At 43.5% G+C, this 20,833-nt stretch overlaps 1 protein-coding gene and 1 pseudogene across 2 annotated transcripts; both read right to left on the reverse strand.

Annotated features, from left to right (window-relative positions):
* LOC139406002 (sterol 26-hydroxylase, mitochondrial-like) lies at positions 1 to 20,361 on the reverse strand. Of its 2 annotated transcripts, XM_071148462.1 has the most exons (9): positions 20,017 to 20,361; positions 16,139 to 16,329; positions 15,188 to 15,387; positions 3,194 to 3,391; positions 2,380 to 2,543; positions 2,120 to 2,286; positions 1,727 to 1,808; positions 1,369 to 1,569; positions 1 to 617 (listed from the first exon to the last, which is right to left on the reverse strand). In XM_071148462.1, the coding sequence occupies exons 1-9, from the start codon at positions 20,257 to 20,259 to the stop codon at positions 486 to 488; spliced, it is 1,578 nt and encodes a 525-aa protein (XP_071004563.1). In that variant the 5' UTR covers positions 20,260 to 20,361; the 3' UTR covers positions 1 to 485. The 2 variants fall into 2 exon arrangements, with proteins under 2 accessions (XP_071004563.1, XP_071004564.1); XM_071148463.1 differs by lacking the exon at positions 1,369 to 1,569 and having other exon boundaries at positions 266 to 617; positions 20,017 to 20,295.
* LOC139405556 (toll-like receptor 13) lies at positions 3,908 to 4,691 on the reverse strand (annotated as a pseudogene).
* Positions 20,362 to 20,833: the final 472 nt, after the last annotated feature.

Below are 20,833 nucleotides of genomic sequence, written 5' to 3' on the forward strand. Positions count from 1 at the left end.
TGAGGTATACATAGTACGTTTTTATTTTAATTTTAAAGCAGGACTACTCACACACACAGAGGGGGACGCAGATATCAAGAACTACAACATCACTGTAGTGAATTTATTGACAGAAATAGAAAATACTTTCCATAGTAAGAAAATACATTTTCATCAACAAAATAGAGAATAGTTTGGTCTCGATATAGTTTGGTCTAGATACAGAAATTCATATTGTACATAATAATAAGCCATTGTAAAGCCTTTCCAGAATGACCAACATAAGTAGTGAAGTAAAGCTGAACCCCAGAAACTACAAAAACAAACCTTCAATACAACAGTATTAGGTTGGAGTGTAACAAGTTGCCGTTTCAGTCCAGCTTCCCCCTGCTTCCAATACAATGTCAACCTATTTATGTTTGTTTATTTAAATTCAACGATAGATATATTGAAGGCCTTTATAGCATTGCTACTTGGGTACATGGCTATCACCCAGCTTTAACAAATCAAAGTGCAGCTCTGTTTGTCCTCTCCACGAAGTGCAGATTGACTTGTCTGTCTGCTACTAAGACGGTGCGATTGAGGGCTTTCACCTCTCCTATGCTGGGGTCCGGTCTGATTTCAAACAGCTTGATTATCTGGGGGAGAGAAAATATATATTTTTGTCATTGTCTGGGTCTCTTCAGGGGTAGCCATGTTCACTTTAACATCTATGTCCGATAGGCTCATTGGCCACACACAAGTTCATGCCTCCACCACCTACCACAAATTCATGAAGCCATGCACCCTGAGGTATACACACTATTGGAATTGACTGCAGTAGCTTACACATGTAGAGTATGTTCTGTTTTTGTATTTTAATGTAATTCACAGCAAAGTGTGATTATAATGTCCACCTAGGCCTTCATTGTATTTGTAACTGAAAAGCAATGGAAGCCAAGGTAAACTTTTCATTGTGGGACTACCCAATGGGCAATACACGTTTCTTCAATACTTTTAATAAGTAGCCTGATGATGGTGAGTTCAAAGTTGCCACCTTGCCGCCGCAAGACAAGTAGCCTGTTACTGCGCAGCTTGGTCAAGCATCTACAGCAGTGTATATAAAAGCATTCGGTTCACCTGTCGGGATTACATTCAGGCTGCAGTTGATTGAAAATATGACAGCTCCTCTGTGAACATTGGCTACGGAGGATAATAAGGTAGGCTATGAGTTGTTCCAATAGTTTGTTAACAGTAGAATAGGTCTAATAGGCTACAATCGCATGTAGCATAGTGATTGAAGTAGCCTAGCCTGCTAGAACTGTTGATCAACTCTGCTATCTGCTGTGCTGCTATCCACATTCTATACTTTTCCCTATGACACTCAGGTATAAAATCTCTGGCTCTTACCCGTGACAGAGCCAAGTACATCTCCAGTTCAGCTATACGACGACCTACACAGCCCCGAACCCCAAACCCAAATGGTATAGAGCCAAATGGGTTTGGTCGAACTCGGCCATCCCTCAACCATCGTTCAGGCTTGAACTTTGATGGTTCTGGGAATGTCTTTTCATCCTGGCTGGTGGCATAGTGACACATTGTAAACGAAGTCTACAGACAAGACATCAGGGAGGGAATTAATTGCTACAGCACTACTTCGACAAAGACATAATTGACATGAATTCAAATTATGTTTTGTTTCAATGGTTGGGCCATTTGTAGGCCATTAAAGTGAATATGTTGATTGTGCCCCTAAAGCTAGACTAACCTTCTTGGGAAAGAAATGTCCTCCAATTATGATATCATTCTCTACCATGATGCGTGCATTCATCGGGACCACAGGGTACATTCTGGTAAACAGGACATACATCAAAAAATTGTGTTAGAGAAAGGTAATGGAACTTTCAAGAACTCAACCCTTTCCAAAGAAAATATCAATGCTGCCATGCAAGAGCTAAATTAGGCAATCATACTCATGATGTATACCCCCCACCAACCCCCCGTGAACATTTTGGTTTTTTGCCCTATGACTACACAGCTGTAGTGTTAAGTTAAAAAACAAAACGCTTGGTCCCGGGGGGGTGGGGGGGGGGGGGGGTGGGGGGGACCAGGACCAAGTTTGGGAAACCCTAACGTACCCGACCACTTCCACAGTTCTTACCTCAGTGCTTCCTTGATGACGGCCTTGAGGTACGGCATACGGTTAACGTCTTGGGCAGATGGGATCTTGTCTCCTGGTACGCAGTGGGACACCTCCTGATAAAGGGTGTCCTGCGCATTGGGGTACCTGGACAGCAGGTGCATGGCCCACATCATGGTATTGGATGTCTTCAAGTATGACAACAACAACAGTGTTAGTGAATACAAGCCCTTACGGTACAACACATCGAGATTGTAGTGAAGCTCCATGGATTTGCTAACCGTGTCCACTCCAGCCAATAACAGCTCAGTGACGCTGCCGTACACCTCTTTGTTGGTCATCTTGGTGTTGGAGAGGAGGTACGTTAAATACTCTCCCTCGACTTCCTGGTCTGTATCCACTCGCTTCTGAATTGCCTCCATCTTCATGTCAATCAACTTCCCAGCTGAAAAAGTCCAGCATTATCTACCTCAGGGATTCCCAAACTTTTTCACGTCCAGCATTCGGGAACATCCCGCGCCAACCCCTGCGGGTCTATTTCTATTGGCACAGGCACTGTTCATGACATAAACTGTTCACACCCCTCTTGTTGGTGGAGATAATTTAGCAGTTTTAAAGCAAATTTTCTTGCATTTCTATACATTTTGCCATGTCTAATGTGTATTCCTGTGATATTTCAGTGAATAAAAAATGACAACAAAATCTAAGTGCTAAAAAAACAACAAAAAAATGGGCTAGTTGATCTGGACACTTCTGACAAGTTATAAATATCTCTAGGGTATGCATTGACTGACATGACAAGAGGAACTGATGATGCACTACCCAATTTCGAAATTGCACCTTATGCATTCTGATAGAGGTTTAAAGTTGGACTAAGTTGCTTAAAATGTTGTTTTTTATATAAATATATATATATTTGTTTTTTAGAATGTACTTTTTGGGGGGGGGGGGGGGGGCCCTCCATGCCGACCCCTCAGTTTGGGAACCACTGATCTAGGTGACCCAATAGGCCCAATATCACAATGCACTCTCCAATCCAATGCTTTTTAAATTCTTGAGAAGGTATGACCAAGTGACGGGATGTCAATAACTCACAGAATTTGAAGATGCCCTCCCAGCCAGCGATGTAGTGCCTGTAGATTGGCAGGATGTTGCGGCTCCACTTAGGCAGCATGGCCACCGGCATGCTGTAGGAGAACATCTGAGCGATGGAGTCGATGAAGTCCTGCGTCTCTACCGGGATCTCTTCCTCCAGACAGCCGATCCGTGTCTCAAACAGGATGGAAGAGATTCCTGAAGAACAGAGATTAGATATTTATCACTGAAACAGAGGCAGGCAATTCTCACTTGCTGTATGTAGTAACCTACATTTACTAAAACCAACCCCCACAAAAGTATTTTGCTTTAAATGCTGTAAAGACCCACATATTCTGAAAGACATCAGGCTTTCCTCTTATAGGGAGGCAAATCAAAAAACACAAAATATCAAACAAGATAACAAAAAGTAAAGTAAAAGTATTTTGCAAAAACAGGTAGCACATGTTAAAATGTAAAAAGACAGGTCTGTAAATGTTGAATACCCCTGTTGTGATAAGTAGGTAGGGAGGAGGAAGGAAAATAACTGAAAATGTCAAAACAAACATCTTCACATTTTCACATTTTTGTAAATATTAAATAACCATTAAGATAACCGTATAGCAGTAAGTAGCAGTAGAAATATTGTTGTCCGTTAGTTTACTCCAGCTAGGGTAGGGATGGTAGGGTAAAGGGGGAAAAGTATAGAGAAGAAAAAAAAACGAAATAAAGGGATTACAAATTATACCAATACTTACATTGATAGAACCTACGATCTATCTGCAATATTAAAGCTGGTCTTAAAATTAGAAATAGAAACTGTATCTGTGTCCGCGATTGCTGTCCATTGGCTGGTTCAGGAGCCAGTTTCGTCCAGAGCCAGTCCCAGTAGGCAGGCTGCAGGGTCGGGTCCTGGGGCTAGTCCAGGTAGGTCCTGGTCTTGACCAGCCTGGCCAGCCTGTGGTGGGTAGAGAGCTGACGAGGAGGGATGTCCTCCAAGAAGGCCAGGATGAGGATGTCCCTGTGCCCCACCAGCAGATGGAGGGTGGCCAGTCACAGCTTCAAGGAGCACCAGTTACTGCGCCGGTAGTGATGACTCACCAGACGCCACTGCCATAGAGGCCGTCAGTGATGTTTTCCACAATGACCTTCACAACAAGTCCCTGTTGTGCAGACGGAGACGCAGGAACGGAGAACTTCTCTGCTTGAGGCCTGGCAGCAGTTGCTACACCATCCCATGTTCGTCTCTGCCGCTATATGACACAAAGGCATTGTAGCGGTATCGCTCCCTGGGGTTGGGCCTCCGCATGGCCTCCTCCATCCAACCGCAAACGATGTGGCAGAGGGCCAGCAGGTAGTCTCCAGCCAGCTGATTGAGCAGGACCACAAGTATGAAGAGGAGCAGGCTCATGGAGGTGCATATGAAGAGGATAAAGCCCATGTCCAGGGAAGAGTTGGCCTCTTGTTGAAACTCTGGATGCCATCTTAATTTTTGCACGTATTGCCAGCTCCCCAGCATGCCATATGATGACCTGGATTTGTCTCTGTCCCCTGGCCCCAGTTCTCCAGCCAGCCGTTCTCACAGCTGCAGTACAGGCGAGGATAGTAGAACATACCTAAGGCTGGTCAGGTTCTGAGAAGTTCTCCATCACACTAAACTCCATTGTCACATCCACATATAAAGTGCAGAAGTGCAGGTCTCTGCTCAACTCCTCCCCCAGAGGAAGGATTCTACAGTAGATGAGACTCAAGCTCTCCAGCCTGTTCAGGTCATCGTAACATGACGCCCAGTGCTGGCCGAGCGATGAGGTCCACGTTCATTAGCTTCAGATCACTCAGCTGCACTAGTCTGTTTAGGTCAGTCATGTCCAAACTCTGTCGAGGAAACCAACTGAAATTCAAACTCCTGTAGGGAGGTGAAGTACAGGTCAAAGAAGTCAGACCCACACAGGAGTTGTCCTGTCTTGACATTGAGGTAGACAACTGACCGAAAGCATGACCACCAGCAATCCTGGAAGATCACAGTCGACGGAGAGCTGAGTTTTAAGGCGAAGCCTGGTTTTGGGGCTCTGTTGCTGATAATGATGATGGTAAGAGGGCACCAGGAGCTAATGTTCGTGTGAGTCAGACCTTGAGGGAAGACACCAAATATGTGTGTCGGATTCACACTTGTCTCTAACTCACTGGTTGGAGGGCGAAAGTTCAAATGTAGTTCCTTCAGCAAAGTAAGGTGGATGAATACAGATGCTTCAATATGTATAAGTGGGTTATCATACAGCAGTAGGGTTTCCAAGCTGTCCAGGCCAAATAAACTGTTCTCAGATGTTGCGTAGTTGTTCCTGAATTTAGGATTAAGTAACAACATTTGTGTCATTAAAAGTTTGCGTTTCACAAATTGATTGAAAGGAACTGTTTTCCTCGTCAAAGTAAAAAGTATCTATTCTGCTGATTCTAGACTGCAGAAGCTGTCTGTCTACTCACTAATGGCAGGCAAATCGAGAGATTAAATGTTTTCAAAGCTTCTGAATGCTCCTTTCCATAAATGATGTGCAATAGGGAATTAAGAAAACACATTTTTTTTCATATGATATAAAGTTCAAGAATTGCTCCATTTGTGTCTGAGCAATTTTGGTGTCTCAAAATGATAATCCCCTTTGACTCAAAATCCAGGGTTGTCAATGACCGTGATATATCGACTATCCTGCATAGCAAATCAGAAAGCTCCTGTGTACAGCTGTTGACTGTGATTTTCTTCAAAACAGGGATTCCCCCATTGCGTCCATTACCATCACAGAAAGCCCGTAATTCTGAATGGACAGTTCCTCCATATTAGCCAGGTCACTGAATGTGTTGGACGGAAGGGATGAATTGTAACACTGTAGCTCACAGAAAAGAGAAAGTGCCTTCACACTGGACAGCCCCTTGAAGGTGCCAGGGAGAATCGGGGGCAGACAGCCTTTGACATTAAGGATCTCAAGGATACGGAGTCAAAAGAGAGGGCAGGGCTACATCACATATACATTCCTGATCTTGATACAGAGGGTCTGGCAGTGAGACAGGACTGTTATGGCCTGGCGCTGCTGGTGGAGAAGTCAGGTGCAGGAGAGCAGAGAGTTGTGATCAGGCACACTTTATTTGGCAGGAGAAAATAACAGTAGGACGCAACCGCGTCAAAAACCTCCAGCCAAAAATAGGCAAAAGTGTAAATGTGCCAAAATAGACAGTGAGGGAAAAAAGTATTTGATCCCCTGCTGATTTTTACGTTTGCCCACTGACAAAGAAATGATCAGGTTTATTTTAACAGTGAGAGACAGAATCACAACAAAAAAATCCAGAAAAACTAATGTAAAAAATGTTAGCAATTGATTTGCATTTTATTGAGGGAAATAAGTATTTGACCCCCTCTCAATCAAAAAGATTTCTGGCTCCCAGGTGTCTTTTATACAGGTAACGAGCCTGAGATTAGGAGCACACTCTTAAAGGGAGTGCTCCTAATCTCAGTTTGTTACCTGTATAAAATACACCTGTCCACAGAAGCAATCAATCAGATTCCAAACTGTCCACCATGGCCAAGACCAAAGAGCTCTCCAAGGATGTCAGGGACAAGATTGTAGACCTACACAAGGCTGGAATGGGCTACAAGACCATCGCCAAGCAGCTTGGTGAGAAGGTGACAATAGTTGGTTCGATTATTCGCAAATGGAAGAAACACACAAGAACTGTCAATCTCCCTCGGCCTGGGGATCCATGCATGATCTCACCTCGTGGAGTTGCAATGATCATGAGAACAGTGGTGAATCACCCCAGAACTACACGGGAGGATCTTGTCAATGATCTCAAGGCAGCTGGGACCATAGTCACCAAGAAAACAATTGGTAACACACTACGCCGTGAAGGACTGAAATCCTGCAGCGCCCGCAAGGTCCCCCTACTCAAGAAAGCACATATACATGCCCGTCTGAAGTTTGCCAATGAACATCTGAATGATTCAGAGGACAACTGGGTGAAAGTGTTGTGGTCAGATGAGACCAAAATGGAACTCTTTGGCAACTCAACTCGCCGTGTTTGGAGGAGGAGGTATGCTGCCTATGACCCTAAGAACACCATCCCCACCAACATGGAGGTGGAAACATTATGCTTTGAGGGTGTTTTTCTGATAACGGGACAGGACAACTTCACCGCATCAAAGGGACGATGGACGGGGCCATGTACCGTCAAATCTTGGGTGAGAACCTCCTTGCCTCAGCCAGGATATTGAAAATGGGTCGTGGATGGGTATTCCATCATAACAAAGGAGTGGCTCAAGAAGAAGCACATTAAGGTCCTGGAGTGGCCTAGCCAGTCTCCAGACCTTAATCTCATAGAAAATCTGTGGAGGGAGCTGAAGGTTCGAGTTGCCAAACGTCAGCCTCGAAACCATAATGACTTGGAGAAGATCTGCAAAGAGAAGTGGGACAAAATCCCTCCTGAGATGTGTGCAAACCTGGTGGCCAACTACAAGAAACGTCTGACCTCTGTGATTGCCAACAAGGGTTTTGCCACCAAGTACTAAGTCATGTTTTGCAGAGGGGTCAAATACTTATTTCCCTCATTAAAATGCAAATCAATTTATAACATTTTTGACATGCGTTTTTCTGTATTTTTTTGTTGTTATTCTGTCTCTCACTGTTCAAATAACCCTACCATTAAAATTATAGACTGATTATTTCTTTGTCAGTGGACAAACATACAAAATCAGCAGGGGATCAAATACTTTTTTCCCTCACTGTACAAAGTGACAAGACATGATGGGGAACAGAGGAATAAATACATAATACATAATGAAAACTGGGTGTGCAGGGAACAAGACAATGGATACATTAAAAATAGAGCGGCGATGGCTAGAAAGCTGGTGACGTCGACCGCCGAACGCCGCCCGAACAAGGAGAGGAGCCCACTTCGGCGGAAGTCGTGACAAGGACTATAGATAGGTTGAGTTTGAGGTCACATACTGTACATCCCAGCAAATGGCAGATAGGTTGTTGTAACGACAATCCCTTGGGTGAAAGATATCCCAGGTCCAGACAGACAGATATAAGACATGTTTATTACTCAACCAACCCCAGGATCCTATGATGCAAACTGCTAATTGTCTCAACTGAACACAGTGTAGCCTCATCTTTCTTGTGAAGTGGAGACACTGGTCATATCAAATCACATTGTATTTGTTACATGCGCTGAATACAACAGGTGTAGGTAGACCTCACTTTGAAATGCTTACTTACAAGCCTTTAACCAACAATGCAGGGTTTTATTAATTTTTTTAAGGATTGTTATTAAAGAGACTATATACAGGGGGTACCGGCACCGAGTCAACGTGTGGGGGTACAGGTTAGTCGAGATAATAGAGGTATTGCAGTGCATTTGGAAAGTATTCAGACCCCTTGAGTTGTTCCACATTTTGTTACGTTACAGCCTTATTCTGAAATGGATTCAATTGTTTTTTCCACTCATCAATCTACACACAATACCCCATAATGACAAAGAAAATACAGTTTTTTTTTAATTTTAGCAAATTTAACAGAAATGTCCCTTTACGCAGTACTTTGTTGAAGCACCTTTGGCAGCGATTACAGCCTCGAGTCTTCTTAGGTATGACACTACAAGCTTGGCACACCTGTATTTGGGGAGTTTCTCCTATTATTCTCTTCAGGTCCTCTCAAGCTCTGTCAGGTTGGATGGGGTCTCTCCATGGATGTTTGATCAGGTTCAAGTACGGGCTTTGGCTGGGCCACTGAAGAACATTCAGAGAATTGTTCCGAAGGTCAACCTTCGCCCCTAGTCTGAGGTCCTGAGTGCTCTGGAGCAGGTTTTCATCAAGGATCTCTTGGTACTTTTCTCCTTTAATCTTTCCCTCAATCCTGACAAGTCTCCCAGTCCCTGCCACTGAAAAACATTCACACAGCATGATGCTGCCACCACCATGCTTCACCATAGGGATTGTGCCAGGTTTCTTCCTGACGTGACGCTTGGATTTCATGCCAAAGAGTTCAATCTTTGTTCCTTCAGACCAGAGAATCTTTCTCACAGTCTGAGTGTCCTTTAGGTGCATTTTGGCAAACTCCAACAGGCTGTTACCTGCCTTTTTACTGAGGAGTGGCTTACGTCTGGCCACTCTACCATAAACGCTTGTTTGGTGGAGTGCTGCAGAGATGGTTGTCCTTCTGGAAGGTTCTCCCATCTCCACAGAGGAACTCTGGAGCTCTGTCAGAGTGACTATCGGGTTCTTGGTCACCTCCCTGACCAAGGCCCTTCTCCCCCGATTGCTCAATTTGGCCGGGTGGCCAGCTCTGGTAAGAGTCTTGGTGGTTCTAAACTTTTTCCATTTAAGAATGATGGAGCCCACTATGTTCTTTGGGACTTTCAATGCTGCAAAAGAGTATTGGTACCCTTCCCCAGATCTGTGCCTTGACACAATCTGTCTCGGAGCTCTACGGGCAATTCCTTCGAGGCTCATAGCAAAGGGTCTGAATACTTATGTAAATAATAACTGTTTTTTATTTTTTATACATTTGCAAACATTTCTATAAACCTGCTTTTGCTTTGTCATTATGGGGTGTTGTGTGTACATTGATGAAGAAAATGTGTATTTAATCCATTTAAGAATAAGGCTGTAACGTGACAAAATGTGGAAAAGGGGAAGGGGTCTGAATACTTTCCAAATACACTGTATGCACATGTAGGTAGGGTTAATGTGATTATGCATACTGTAGATAATACCTAGACTTGGCGCTCCAGTACCGCTTGAAGTGCAGTAGCAGAGAGAACAGTCTATGACTTGGGTGGCTGGAGTCTTTGACATTTTTAGAGGTTCTGGATGGCGGGAAGCTTGGCCCCAGTGATCTACTGGGCCGCACGCACTATCCACTGTAGTGCCTTGCAGTCGGATGCCGAGCATTTGCAATACCAAGCGGTGAAGCAACTAGTCAGGATGCTCACGATTGTGCAGCTGCATAACTTTTTGAGGACCTGAGGGCCCATGTCAAATATTTTCAGTCTCCTGAGGGGGAATAGGCATTGTCGTGCCCTCTTCGTGACTGTCTTGGTGTGTTTGAACCATGATAGTTTGTTAGCGATGTGGACACCAAGGAAATTGAAGTCCTCGACCCGCTCCACTACAGGTTCATTTGAATGGGGGCATGCTCGGCCATTATTTTCCTGTTGTCCACGATCGGCTCCTTTGTCTTGCTCACGTTGAGGAAGAGGTTGTTGTCCTGGCACCACACTGCCAGGTCTCTGACCTACTCCCTATAGGTCTCTCATCGTTGTTGGTGATCAGGCCTACCACCGTCGTGTAGTCAGCAAACTTAATGATGGTGTTGTAGTTGTGCGTGGCCACTCAGTCGTGGGTGAACAGGGAGTGCAGGAGGGGACTAAGCACGCACCCTTGAGGGGCCCGCGTGTGACGATCAGCGAGAAAGATGTGTTGTTGCCAACCCTTACCACCTGGGGGCAGCACGTCAGAAAGTCTATGATCCAGTTGCAGAGGGAGGTGTTTAGTCCCATGGTCCTTTGCTTTGTGATGAGCTTTGAGGGCACTATGGTGTTGAACGCTGCGCTGTAGTCAACGAACAGCATTCTCACATACATAGGTGTTCCTTTAGTCCAGGTGGGAAAGGGCAGGGTTGAGTGCTAGAGAGATTGCATCATCTTTTGATCTGTTGGGGCGGTATGCTAATTGTAGTAGGTCTAGGGTTCCTGGGATGATGGTGTTGACGTGAGCCAGGTTGAAAATGCCAGTTGGTCAGCGCATGCTCTGAGTATGCATCCTGGTAATCCATCTGGCCCTGCAGCCTTGTGAATGTTGACCTGTTTATAGATTTTACTCATATCGGCTATAGAGTGCGTGATCACACAATTGTCACTGGACAGTCACTGGGCTGCTCGGGGTTGAGTTTACCCTTTGTAATGCATCAAAGTTTGCAAGCCCTGCCACATCCGACTATGTGATGAGCGTCATAGCTGGTGTATTAGGCTTCAGTCTTAGTCCTGCTTTGCCTGTTTGATGGTTCGTCGGAGGGCATAGCGGGATTTCTTATAAGCGTCCGGATTAGTGTCCCACTCCTTGAAAGCGGCAACTCTAGCCTTTAGCTCAGTGCGGATGTTGGCTGTAATCCATGACTTCTGGTTGGGATATGTACGAAAAGTCACTGTGGGGACAACGTCATCGATGTAGTTATTCACGAAACCAGTTACTGATGTGGTATTCTCCTCAATGCCATTGGATGAATCCCGTAACATATTCCAGTCTGTGCTAGCAAAACAGTCCTGTAGCTTATCATCCGTGTCATCTGACCACATCCGTATTGAGAGAGTCACTGGTACTTTAAAAAACAAAATGTTTTTATTGAATATCCGAAACATACAATATACTTGCAGTGAAGCCGCTCAACAAGTACACCATACCAGTCATCCAACAGATTCCCATTCAGAGCGACACACAGAAGCATCCAGGGTCAATACCCTGCTCAGCGGCACATTGACAGATCTCCCGCCAGGCCAAAAAGTGTGAACCCTAACCCTCCAAGATCCCTCCACAGTTCCCCAATAGCTGTCCCGCAACCATTCGAGACCTCTCCCACAGTCCCCCCCCCCCCCCCCCCCCCAATAAAAAAAATGCGAATTGAAATCTTTTCAGGGGGATGAAATTGAAATTGTAGCCAGCTCTGCAATGCTTATTTGAAAAAGAGAGATACTTTGAAAAAAGTATAATTTTCAACTCATCAAAAATGAGACATGGCAATCTGCACAAAGGCAAAAATGCCATTTTTACACAATGGATGAGCTTTTCTTAGTAATCTACTCGAGAACCATTTAGGCTTCAAGTAAAACTTTTGAATAAGTGAAGCTTTTAGAGAGAGGTTTAGTGCTTTTATATTAAATAATCTCTACCCACTCAATTCATCTTCATTATATAGATAAGCACGCTTTATTTTGTCTGGTTTAGCGTCCCAGAAAAAGCTAAATATTTTTTGCTCATATGATTTGAAATACGAATGATCAGGAGTAGGCAGCACCATAAGTAAGTGAGTAAACTGAGATATGACTAAGGAGTTAATCAGATATTTTTTTCCATAAATAGACCTCTCCATGGTTGCAGGATCATGTCTATTTTTACAAGTTTTCTATTGAAATTCATTGTGGAGAGCTTATTTATATATTTTGTGATATGACTATCAAGTATGTCTACTTCACCATAAGCCCATTTTATGGGTAAACTGCAGGGTAATGTCAAAGTTGTCTTTTTTAAAGATCCAATACATAATATTGTACACTTATCATAATTAGGTTGTAGTCCAGAGTACAGAAACATTATCTAGATCTTCAATGAGACATTGCAGGGATGTAGCTTGCGGACTTAATTTAAATCCTGAGTCATCGGCATACATGGACACCTTTATTTTTAAGCCTTGGATTTCTAATCCTCTAATGTTGTTATTGGATGTGATTTTAATAGCTAGCATTTCGATGGCCATAACGAATAGATATGGTGACTGCGGACACTCTTGTGTAAATCCTCTTGACAATTCAAAACTCTCTGAGAAGTAGTCGTTATGTACTATTTTACACCTGGGGTTGCTTTCCATTATTCTTACCCATTTTATAAGAGAATCACCGAAATTGAAAAAATCCAGTCTTACTTTATCAAATGCCTTTTCAAAATCCCCTATAAATGCCAGTCCTGGCTTCTTAGATGTTTCATGATGTTCTATTATTCCTAGTAGTTGTCGTATATTGTCTCCAATGTATCGTCCATGTAAAAAAAACTGTCTGATCAGGATGAACAATACCTGGTAAAACCCTTTTAATTCTGAGTGCTATGTATTTCACTAGTGTTTTTGCATCACAACACTGAAATGTAAGGGGCCTCCAGTTTATTAGATAGGCTGGGTCTTTATATTTGCCATCTGGGTCTTGTTTTCATAATAGAGAAATCAGACATTCCTGCTGAATACCTGACATTTTTTTATAGGAGTAGTTAAAACAATCTAACAATGGAGCTTTTAGTACATCAAAAAGGCTTGATAAACCTCTACCCGTATGCCATCAAGCCCTGTGGTTTTTCCAGACTGAAATGATTTAATAGTTTCAAAAAGTTCTTCCTCTGTAATTTGGACTTCGCACTGATCTTTCTTTACATTTGTTAATTTTTGATAAGACAGTGTTAATAATCGTCAAGACAACGGTGAACAAAGGGCAGACTTATACAATTACTAAATCAGGGGATTATGTGTGGACCAGGTGTGCGTAATGACACAGTTCAGTTCCTAGAGGCCGGTGACGTAGACCCTCTGAAACTGGTGCACGGAATGAGCAATGAGGGATCCGTGACAGAAGGTGTAGATGAGACCCTATGGTAGCATTTCGATTGCATCAAACACGATTACAACTTTCCTCTCCGACACATCATTACTTTAGTTTTTCACTACCTTCACACTCTTCACGCTCGCAACACTAGAAGTGCCACTGCTGTCAGCAGCGCTTATAGCAGGGCCATTATTTTTACTTTTACTCTTCACCACAGACCATCCACGTCCTTGACTTTCCTCATCCACACCCATACCATCAGAACTATCACCCATTTCGACCACAGTCTGGCAATGCTAGAGACCACAAACACGTTTTCCCTTTCCGAAGCTTCCGACAATGTCTGTAGCTCCGGATTCAACATTGTCTAATGCTCAAGATCGAGTGGATGTTCGTTCTTTAGTTTGTCCAAGGTGAATCAATTTCAATCGCAATTTTCTTTTCTCCAGTTGAATGCTGTTTGATCCAGTCAATTTATCCAATGAGATAATCAGAATGCTCCTCTATCCAATGGAATAACACATTGGTGGGATTGCTTGTCTGATGGAATGAAGACCTTCAGTTCTTCCACTGCTTTGTCTGCTAGCTGTGTTGTATTTGTGTGCATCTTCTCTTTGTCTTGTTATATATTGTTTACTCGACACTTTCCACAATTAGACACTTTGAGAGAGGCTGTAGGTTACAGATTTGATTATTTTTTTACCAAATGTTTTCTCACTTCCCCTTAGCCTCTACCTACAGTATGCCAGAGGTAGTGCTTAGCATTATCTGTACATCTGATATACTAAGACACAACGTAAAGCATCACTTTCCGTATTATTATAAAACAACACTTTAGTTCTAGCATCCAAGTGTAATGCATTATCATGCAGTTGTAATGCATTGTAAAATGGTCATGCAGCCTGGTCTCATAGACAGACGTAAAATAGTACATGTAAATCTGGTACACTCAAATTAATATGATATGTTACTTTAAGCATGGTTACATAAGATTGAAGGTTACTTAAGACAAAAAATTAAAGGAGGTCAACTTTAGCATTTTAGATAATTACCAAATCAACTACTTATTATGTTTTAGCAACTTTGCAACTACTTACCATGTTAGCTAACCCTTCCCCTAAACTTAACACTAACCTTAACCCATTAACCCAACCTAGCTAACATTAGCAACAACAAATTCGAATTTGTAACATATCATACGTTTCACAAATTCGTAACATTTTGTTCGAATTGCAATTCGTGACATATTGTACAAATTGCAATTCGTAACATATCATATTAATTGTAACTCATAACTATCATATGAAATGGATGATGGACATTCACAAATTAATACATACCATACGAAACATAACATATTATACTAAATGTAGTGTCTCGGATTTTTGTACAGAATAATACAAAGTGCTCTGAGAAGTGCTCTGATGTGTCATGAACATGCTTGGCCCTGTTATAATGTCTTATAATCATCTCAATGAGCTGGACGAAATAACAGCCAGTTTGAGACAGTTGAAAATGTAATGCATGGCGACAGCCTACATGAGCCTCACACATGCTTATAATTAGTTATATAGCATTATACCTGATTGTTTATAATTTAACTTAAAATTAACTAGAAATAAGGGTGAAAGAATCGTCCTCTCACACACAGGCAGGATTTCCACGTACCCTCCAGAGAGAATCGGTAGAGCTCATTGGACAGGTTGGTCACAAGGTCTCCCGATGGACTTATCCGGCGCAGGTGGTAGATCCTCTTGATCAGGTCACTGACCACCTCGTTGACAACGTCTCCATACTGCACCGAGTCTTTGGGGTGCATCATGCGCTTGTTCAGCACAGTCCGCAGCTTGTACCACTTTTCCCCTTCCCTGTCAGAAAACATAATATATCAGGCACTGCATGACACAAACACAGCACATTCACAGCAAAGCAATGATATGGCAGGATAATACATTTTGATTAGTTGGCACATATTGGAATATAGCTCATTACTGCTCATTTATATGGCTTTACTCTTCTTGAGCATCCGTTTGATTCACATGCCTGGAGTTTGACCTACAAAGGGCCTAACAGGTCTTGCAGCATTTGGAGAACACAACTGGGGGAATGTAGTCAGAATGTCTGCCGTGCTTATCTATTTGAAACATCTGTGTTGGTGTGCATATCAAATCTCACTAAGATGGCTGCTTAGGCCAAGTAAGATGGCTGTAGGCTTATACAGTTTGATGGTTCCAAAAGGAAGCTCCCAGTGCAAACTATGCTGTGTAAGTCTTAGGTCATGTTTCCTGCCTTGCACACTTGCATGGCCTATGGAAATGGTTAATGACACAGCCTTTCTGGATCACTATTGATCACTATCTGTGGCAATCTCTTTCATGACAGAGCACTAGTGTATCAATTATGTCCCTGGGTGTGATTATAAGACATGTACTGTGTATGTACAACACTCTCATGTAACTGTTTTCCATTTCCCACTGCTATGTCCCTCTCTTATGTGATCTCATCACTGCCTGCCATCAGATGGCGAAGCTATAAATTGGTTGAGGCAAAAGACCAGCAATGTATAGGGATGTCATTGTCACCACCTGTCAGGAGACAGTGGCCATCCCTGAGCCTTACTCAGTAAAGGGGCCATAGCCGATGCCTCTCAGGTCCCGGTACTCTGTCCAGAGGGACATATCTCCTCGGCTGGGGAACTTCTCACCCTTCCTAAGTAGCTCCTCCAGGAGCTCCACACTGTTGAGGGCGATGGAGTGAAACTTGCCCATGCCCATTTTGTACATGGGGCCGTACAGCTGTTTCTCATACACCTAGAACACACAGAGAGAGAGAGAGAAAGAGAGACTAGCATTTGCGGAGGGAACAAACTCAGGGTGTTACATACAGTATACTTTATAGTACACACATTTCTAAATATCTCTACCATTCAGGATGTTCCACATTGTTGTGTAACTGAAAATATCCCTTTTTGAAAATATCACTTTTATGGATTAAGATGGCGCTGAGGAACATGGCTGATGTTTTACATTCTCCCAACCAATTGTGCTATTTTGTTGTTTTTTTGCATTTTGTGTAACTTCTTTTTTTACTTATTGTATAAATAATGTTGTTGCTGCCGTCTCTTATGACCGAAAATAACTTCTGGACATCAGAAAAGCGACTACTCACCGCGGACTGAAAGAAACTTTTTCCTTTGATGAGTCCGACGAGAAGGATATCCTGCTTTCACAGGAACAAACCCAGATCCATACATTTTGCATGAAGAAAAGACTGCGGAAAAGGGGCCACAGATCGGGCAGCCTTCTGAGAATCCAGAGGCGAGTGAGTAAATTCCCACTGCCATCCGTTCTTCTTGCTAACGTGCAATCATTGAAAAATAAAATTGATGACCTACGATTAAGATTATCCCCCCAGAGGGACATTAAAAACTGTAACATCTTATGTTTCACCGAGACGTGGTTGAACGAAGATACGGACAATATAGAGCTAGCGGGATTACCCTTGGTAATTAAAGTGGTTAAATTAAAGAAGTCTTGAGGTATTGCTCTCCTGAAGTACCTTATGATAAGCTGTAGACCACAGTATCTACCAAGAGAGTTCTCATCTGTATTATTTGTAGCCGTCTATTTACCACCAAAGAACGAAGCTGGCACTAAGATCTCTCTCAACCAACTCTATAAGGCCATAAGTAAAGAAGAAAATGCTCACCCAGAAGCGGCGCTCCTAGTGGCGGGGGACTTTAATGCAGAAAAACTTAAATCAGTTTTACGTTAGCAAGAAGAACCAGCATGTCACATGTGCAACCAGGGGGGGGGGGGGGGGGATCCTAGACCACCTTTACTCCACACACAGAAATGCATACAAAGCTCTCCCCCAATCTCCATTTGGCTAATCTGACCATAATTCTATCTTCCTGATTCCTGCTTATAAGCAAAAACTAAAGCAGGAAGTAGCAGTGACTCGCTCAATACAGAAGTGGTCAGATGACGCAGATGCTACACTACAGGGCTGTTTTGCTAGCACAGACTGGAATATGTTCCGGGATTCATCCAATGGCATTGAGGAGTACAGCACCTCAGTCATCGGCTTCCTCAATAAGTGCACCGATGACGTCGTCCCCACAGTGACTGTACGTACATATCCCGACCACAAGCAATGGGTACACACAACATCCGCATCGAGCTAAAGACTAGAGATGCTGCTTTCAAGGGGCGGGACACTAATCCGAACTATAAGAAATCCCGCTATGCTCTCAGACGACCCATCAAACAAGCAAAGCGTTAATACAAGATTAAGATTGAATCCTACTACACCGGCTCTGACGCTTGTCAGATGTGTCAGGGCTTGTAAACTCTTACAGACTACAAAAGGAAACCCAGACGCGAGCTGCCCAGTGACCCGAGCCTACCAGATGAGCTAAATGCCATTTTATGCTCACTTCGAGGCAAGCAAAACTGAAGCATGCAAGAGAGCACCAGCTGTTCTGGATGACTGTGTGATAACGCTCTCGGTAGCCGATGTGAACAAAACCTTTAAACAGGTCAACATTCACAAAGTCACTGGGCCAGATGGATTACCAGGATGTGTACTCAAAGCATGTGCGGACCATCTGTCAAGTGTCTTCACTGACATTTTCAACCTCTCCCTGACCGAGTCTGTAATACCTACATGTTTCAAGCAGGACACCATAGTCCCTGTGCCCAAGAAAGCGAAGGCAACCTGCCTAAATTATTACCGCCCGAGGCACTCACATCGGTAGCCATGAAGTCATGGCTCACATCAACAACATCCTCCCGGACAGCCTAGACCTGCTCCAATTTGCATACCGCCCCAACAGATCCACAGATGACGCAATATAATCGCACTCCACACTGCCCTTTCTCACCTGGAAAAAATGAACACCTATGTGAGAATGCTGTTCATTGACTACAGCTCAGCATTCAACACCATAGCGCCCACGAAGCTCATCACTAAGCTAAGGACTCTGGGACTAAACACCTCCCTCTGCAACTGGATCCTGAACTTCCTGATGACTCCAACACTATCATTAAGTTTGCTGACAACACAACAGCCTGATCACAAACAACGATGAGATGGTCTATAGGGAGGAGGTCAGAGAACTGGCAGTGTGGTGCCAGGACAACAATTGATTGTGGACTACAGGAAAAGGCGGGCCGAACAGCCCCTCATTAACATCAACAGGGGCTGGAGTGGAGCGGGTCGAGAGTTTCAAGTTCCTTGGTGTCCACATCACCAACGAATTATCATGGTCCAAACATTCCAAGACAGTTGTGAAGGGGGCACGACAAAAACTTTTCCCCCTCAGGAGACTGAAAAGATTTGGCATGGGTCCTCAGATCCTCAATAGGTTCTACAGCTGCACCATCGAGAGCATCCTGACCGGTTGCATCACCGCCTGGTATGGCAACTGCTCGGCATCTGACCGTAAGGTGCTACAGAGGGTAGTGTGAACGGCCCAGTACATCACTGGGGCCAAGCTTCCTGCCATCCAGGATCTATATAATAGGCAGTGTCAGAGGAAAGCCCATAAAATTGTCAGAGACTCCAGTCACCCAAGTTATGGACTGTTTTCTCTGCTCCTGCAAGGCAAGTGGTTCCGGAGCGTCAAGTCCATGACCCAAAGGCTCCTCAACAGCTTCTACCCCCAAGCCATAAGACTGCTGAACAATTCAGAAAATCGCCACCGGACAATTTACCCTTCCCCCTTTTGTAGTATACTGCTACTCGCTGTTTGTTTGTTATCTATGCATAGTCACTTCACCCCCACCTACATGTACAGATTACCTCAAATAGCATGTACCCCCGCACACTGACTCGGTACCGGTGCCCCCTGTATATAGCCTTGTTATTGTTATTCTTATTGTGTTACTTTTTATTATTACTTTATATTTTAGTCTACTTTTAAATATTTTGTTAACTCTCCTTGAACTGCTCTGTTGGTTAAGGGCTTGTAAGTAAGCATTTCACGGTAAAGTCTACACTTGTTGTATTCGGAAAGTGTGACAAATAAAGTTTGATTTGATTTGATTTTGATCTGATATTTGGAAAAGGGGTCAACAAACCCCTCAACATGCATTCTGGCAGAATAAATCTAAACCTCTGCCCTTTTGTAATCCTAGCTGTGTCAATGGAGATGGCCCTTGGGATAGTATTTCCAAAGCGAAGGCAGCTCTTGAAGAAGGTAAACACTGCATGTCAGAGAATACCTGTTGTTAGCCCACTAGGTTAAATCCATTATACTCTCCTCTATGCACCATAACAGTCTCTGTGGGTCAGCTTTGACTAAACACAAACGCCTCACACAGATCTCATGTTTCAACTCTAGTTAGTGAGCAGTAACAGAGAAACACACAGTAAGGTATCGGAAACTTACTGTACCCAAAACATAGAGAGGGGTATCAGCAGTCACCATTCCAAAAACAGAGCACACTTTTAAAAAAAACATTTCCATAGAGGGCATAGCCTTTTTACTGTACCTGTAGCTCATGTAGGCGGTTGTAGTAGCCTTTGACAAACATTCTGTAAAACATATCCCGGGTTTTGATCCTGGGGAGGTCATCTGCAGTCCGAATCTTACTCTGGGAGGTGGATGGTAGGGTGTTGGAGGGAGAACGGGTGCCTCCTACCCACCTGGTGGAGACCAGAGCTGGGGCTATGGAGCACAGCAGGAGCCAGCGGCCGCTCCTCTGCATCGCACTCTGGGCCAGATGCACGGCCATGATGGGAGCAGTAAGAGGAATTGTCTAAAAACACAGGGCTCCTCTTTCACCAGTGAGACTGGGGAGTGGCCATGTCTTTGGGAGCCTGGGGAGGTTAACCCTTCAGCTTCAACACGAAAGAACAGGAAATAAGGCTGAAGGCTGAAGGCTGAAGAGCAGCCCTACTGGAAGACTGGAACACATATAAATAACTAGTCTCTCCGGTCAGATGTACTGTACCAATGTGTTATGGGATTTTTATGAATAATGACTAAATTATGTACAGTATATCACAAAAGTGAGTACACCCCTCACATTTTTTTAAATATTTGAGTATATATTTTCATGTGACAACACTGAAGAAATGACACTTTGCTACAATGTAAAGTAGTGAGTGTACAGCTTGTATAACAGTGTAAATTTGCTGTCCCCTCAAAATAACTCAACACACAGCCATTAATGTCTAAACCGCTGGCAACAAAAGTGAGTACACCCCTAAGTTTTCCACCATAATTTGCAAATAAATTCATTAAAAATCCTACAATGTGATTTTCTGGATTTTTTAAACTCATTTTGTCTGTCATTGTTGAAGTGT

This window comes from Oncorhynchus clarkii, chromosome 3 (genome assembly GCF_045791955.1).
Source record: "Oncorhynchus clarkii lewisi isolate Uvic-CL-2024 chromosome 3, UVic_Ocla_1.0, whole genome shotgun sequence".
Lineage (NCBI taxonomy): Eukaryota > Metazoa > Chordata > Actinopteri > Salmoniformes > Salmonidae > Oncorhynchus > Oncorhynchus clarkii.

Excerpts from the sequence above, each read along its gene's own strand:
- LOC139406002 (XM_071148462.1), bottom strand. The coding sequence starts at position 20,259 with ATGGCCGTGCATCTGGCCCAGAGTGCGATGCAGAGGAGCGGCCGCTGG. Across the intron at positions 16,330-20,016 it reads ACCGCCTACATGAGCTACAG|GTGTATGAGAAACAGCTGTA; the intron begins GTACAGTAAAAA and ends TGTGTGTTCTAG. Across the intron at positions 1,809-2,119 it reads GTCATCAAGGAAGCACTGAG|AATGTACCCTGTGGTCCCGA; the intron begins GTAAGAACTGTG and ends CCTGTTTACCAG.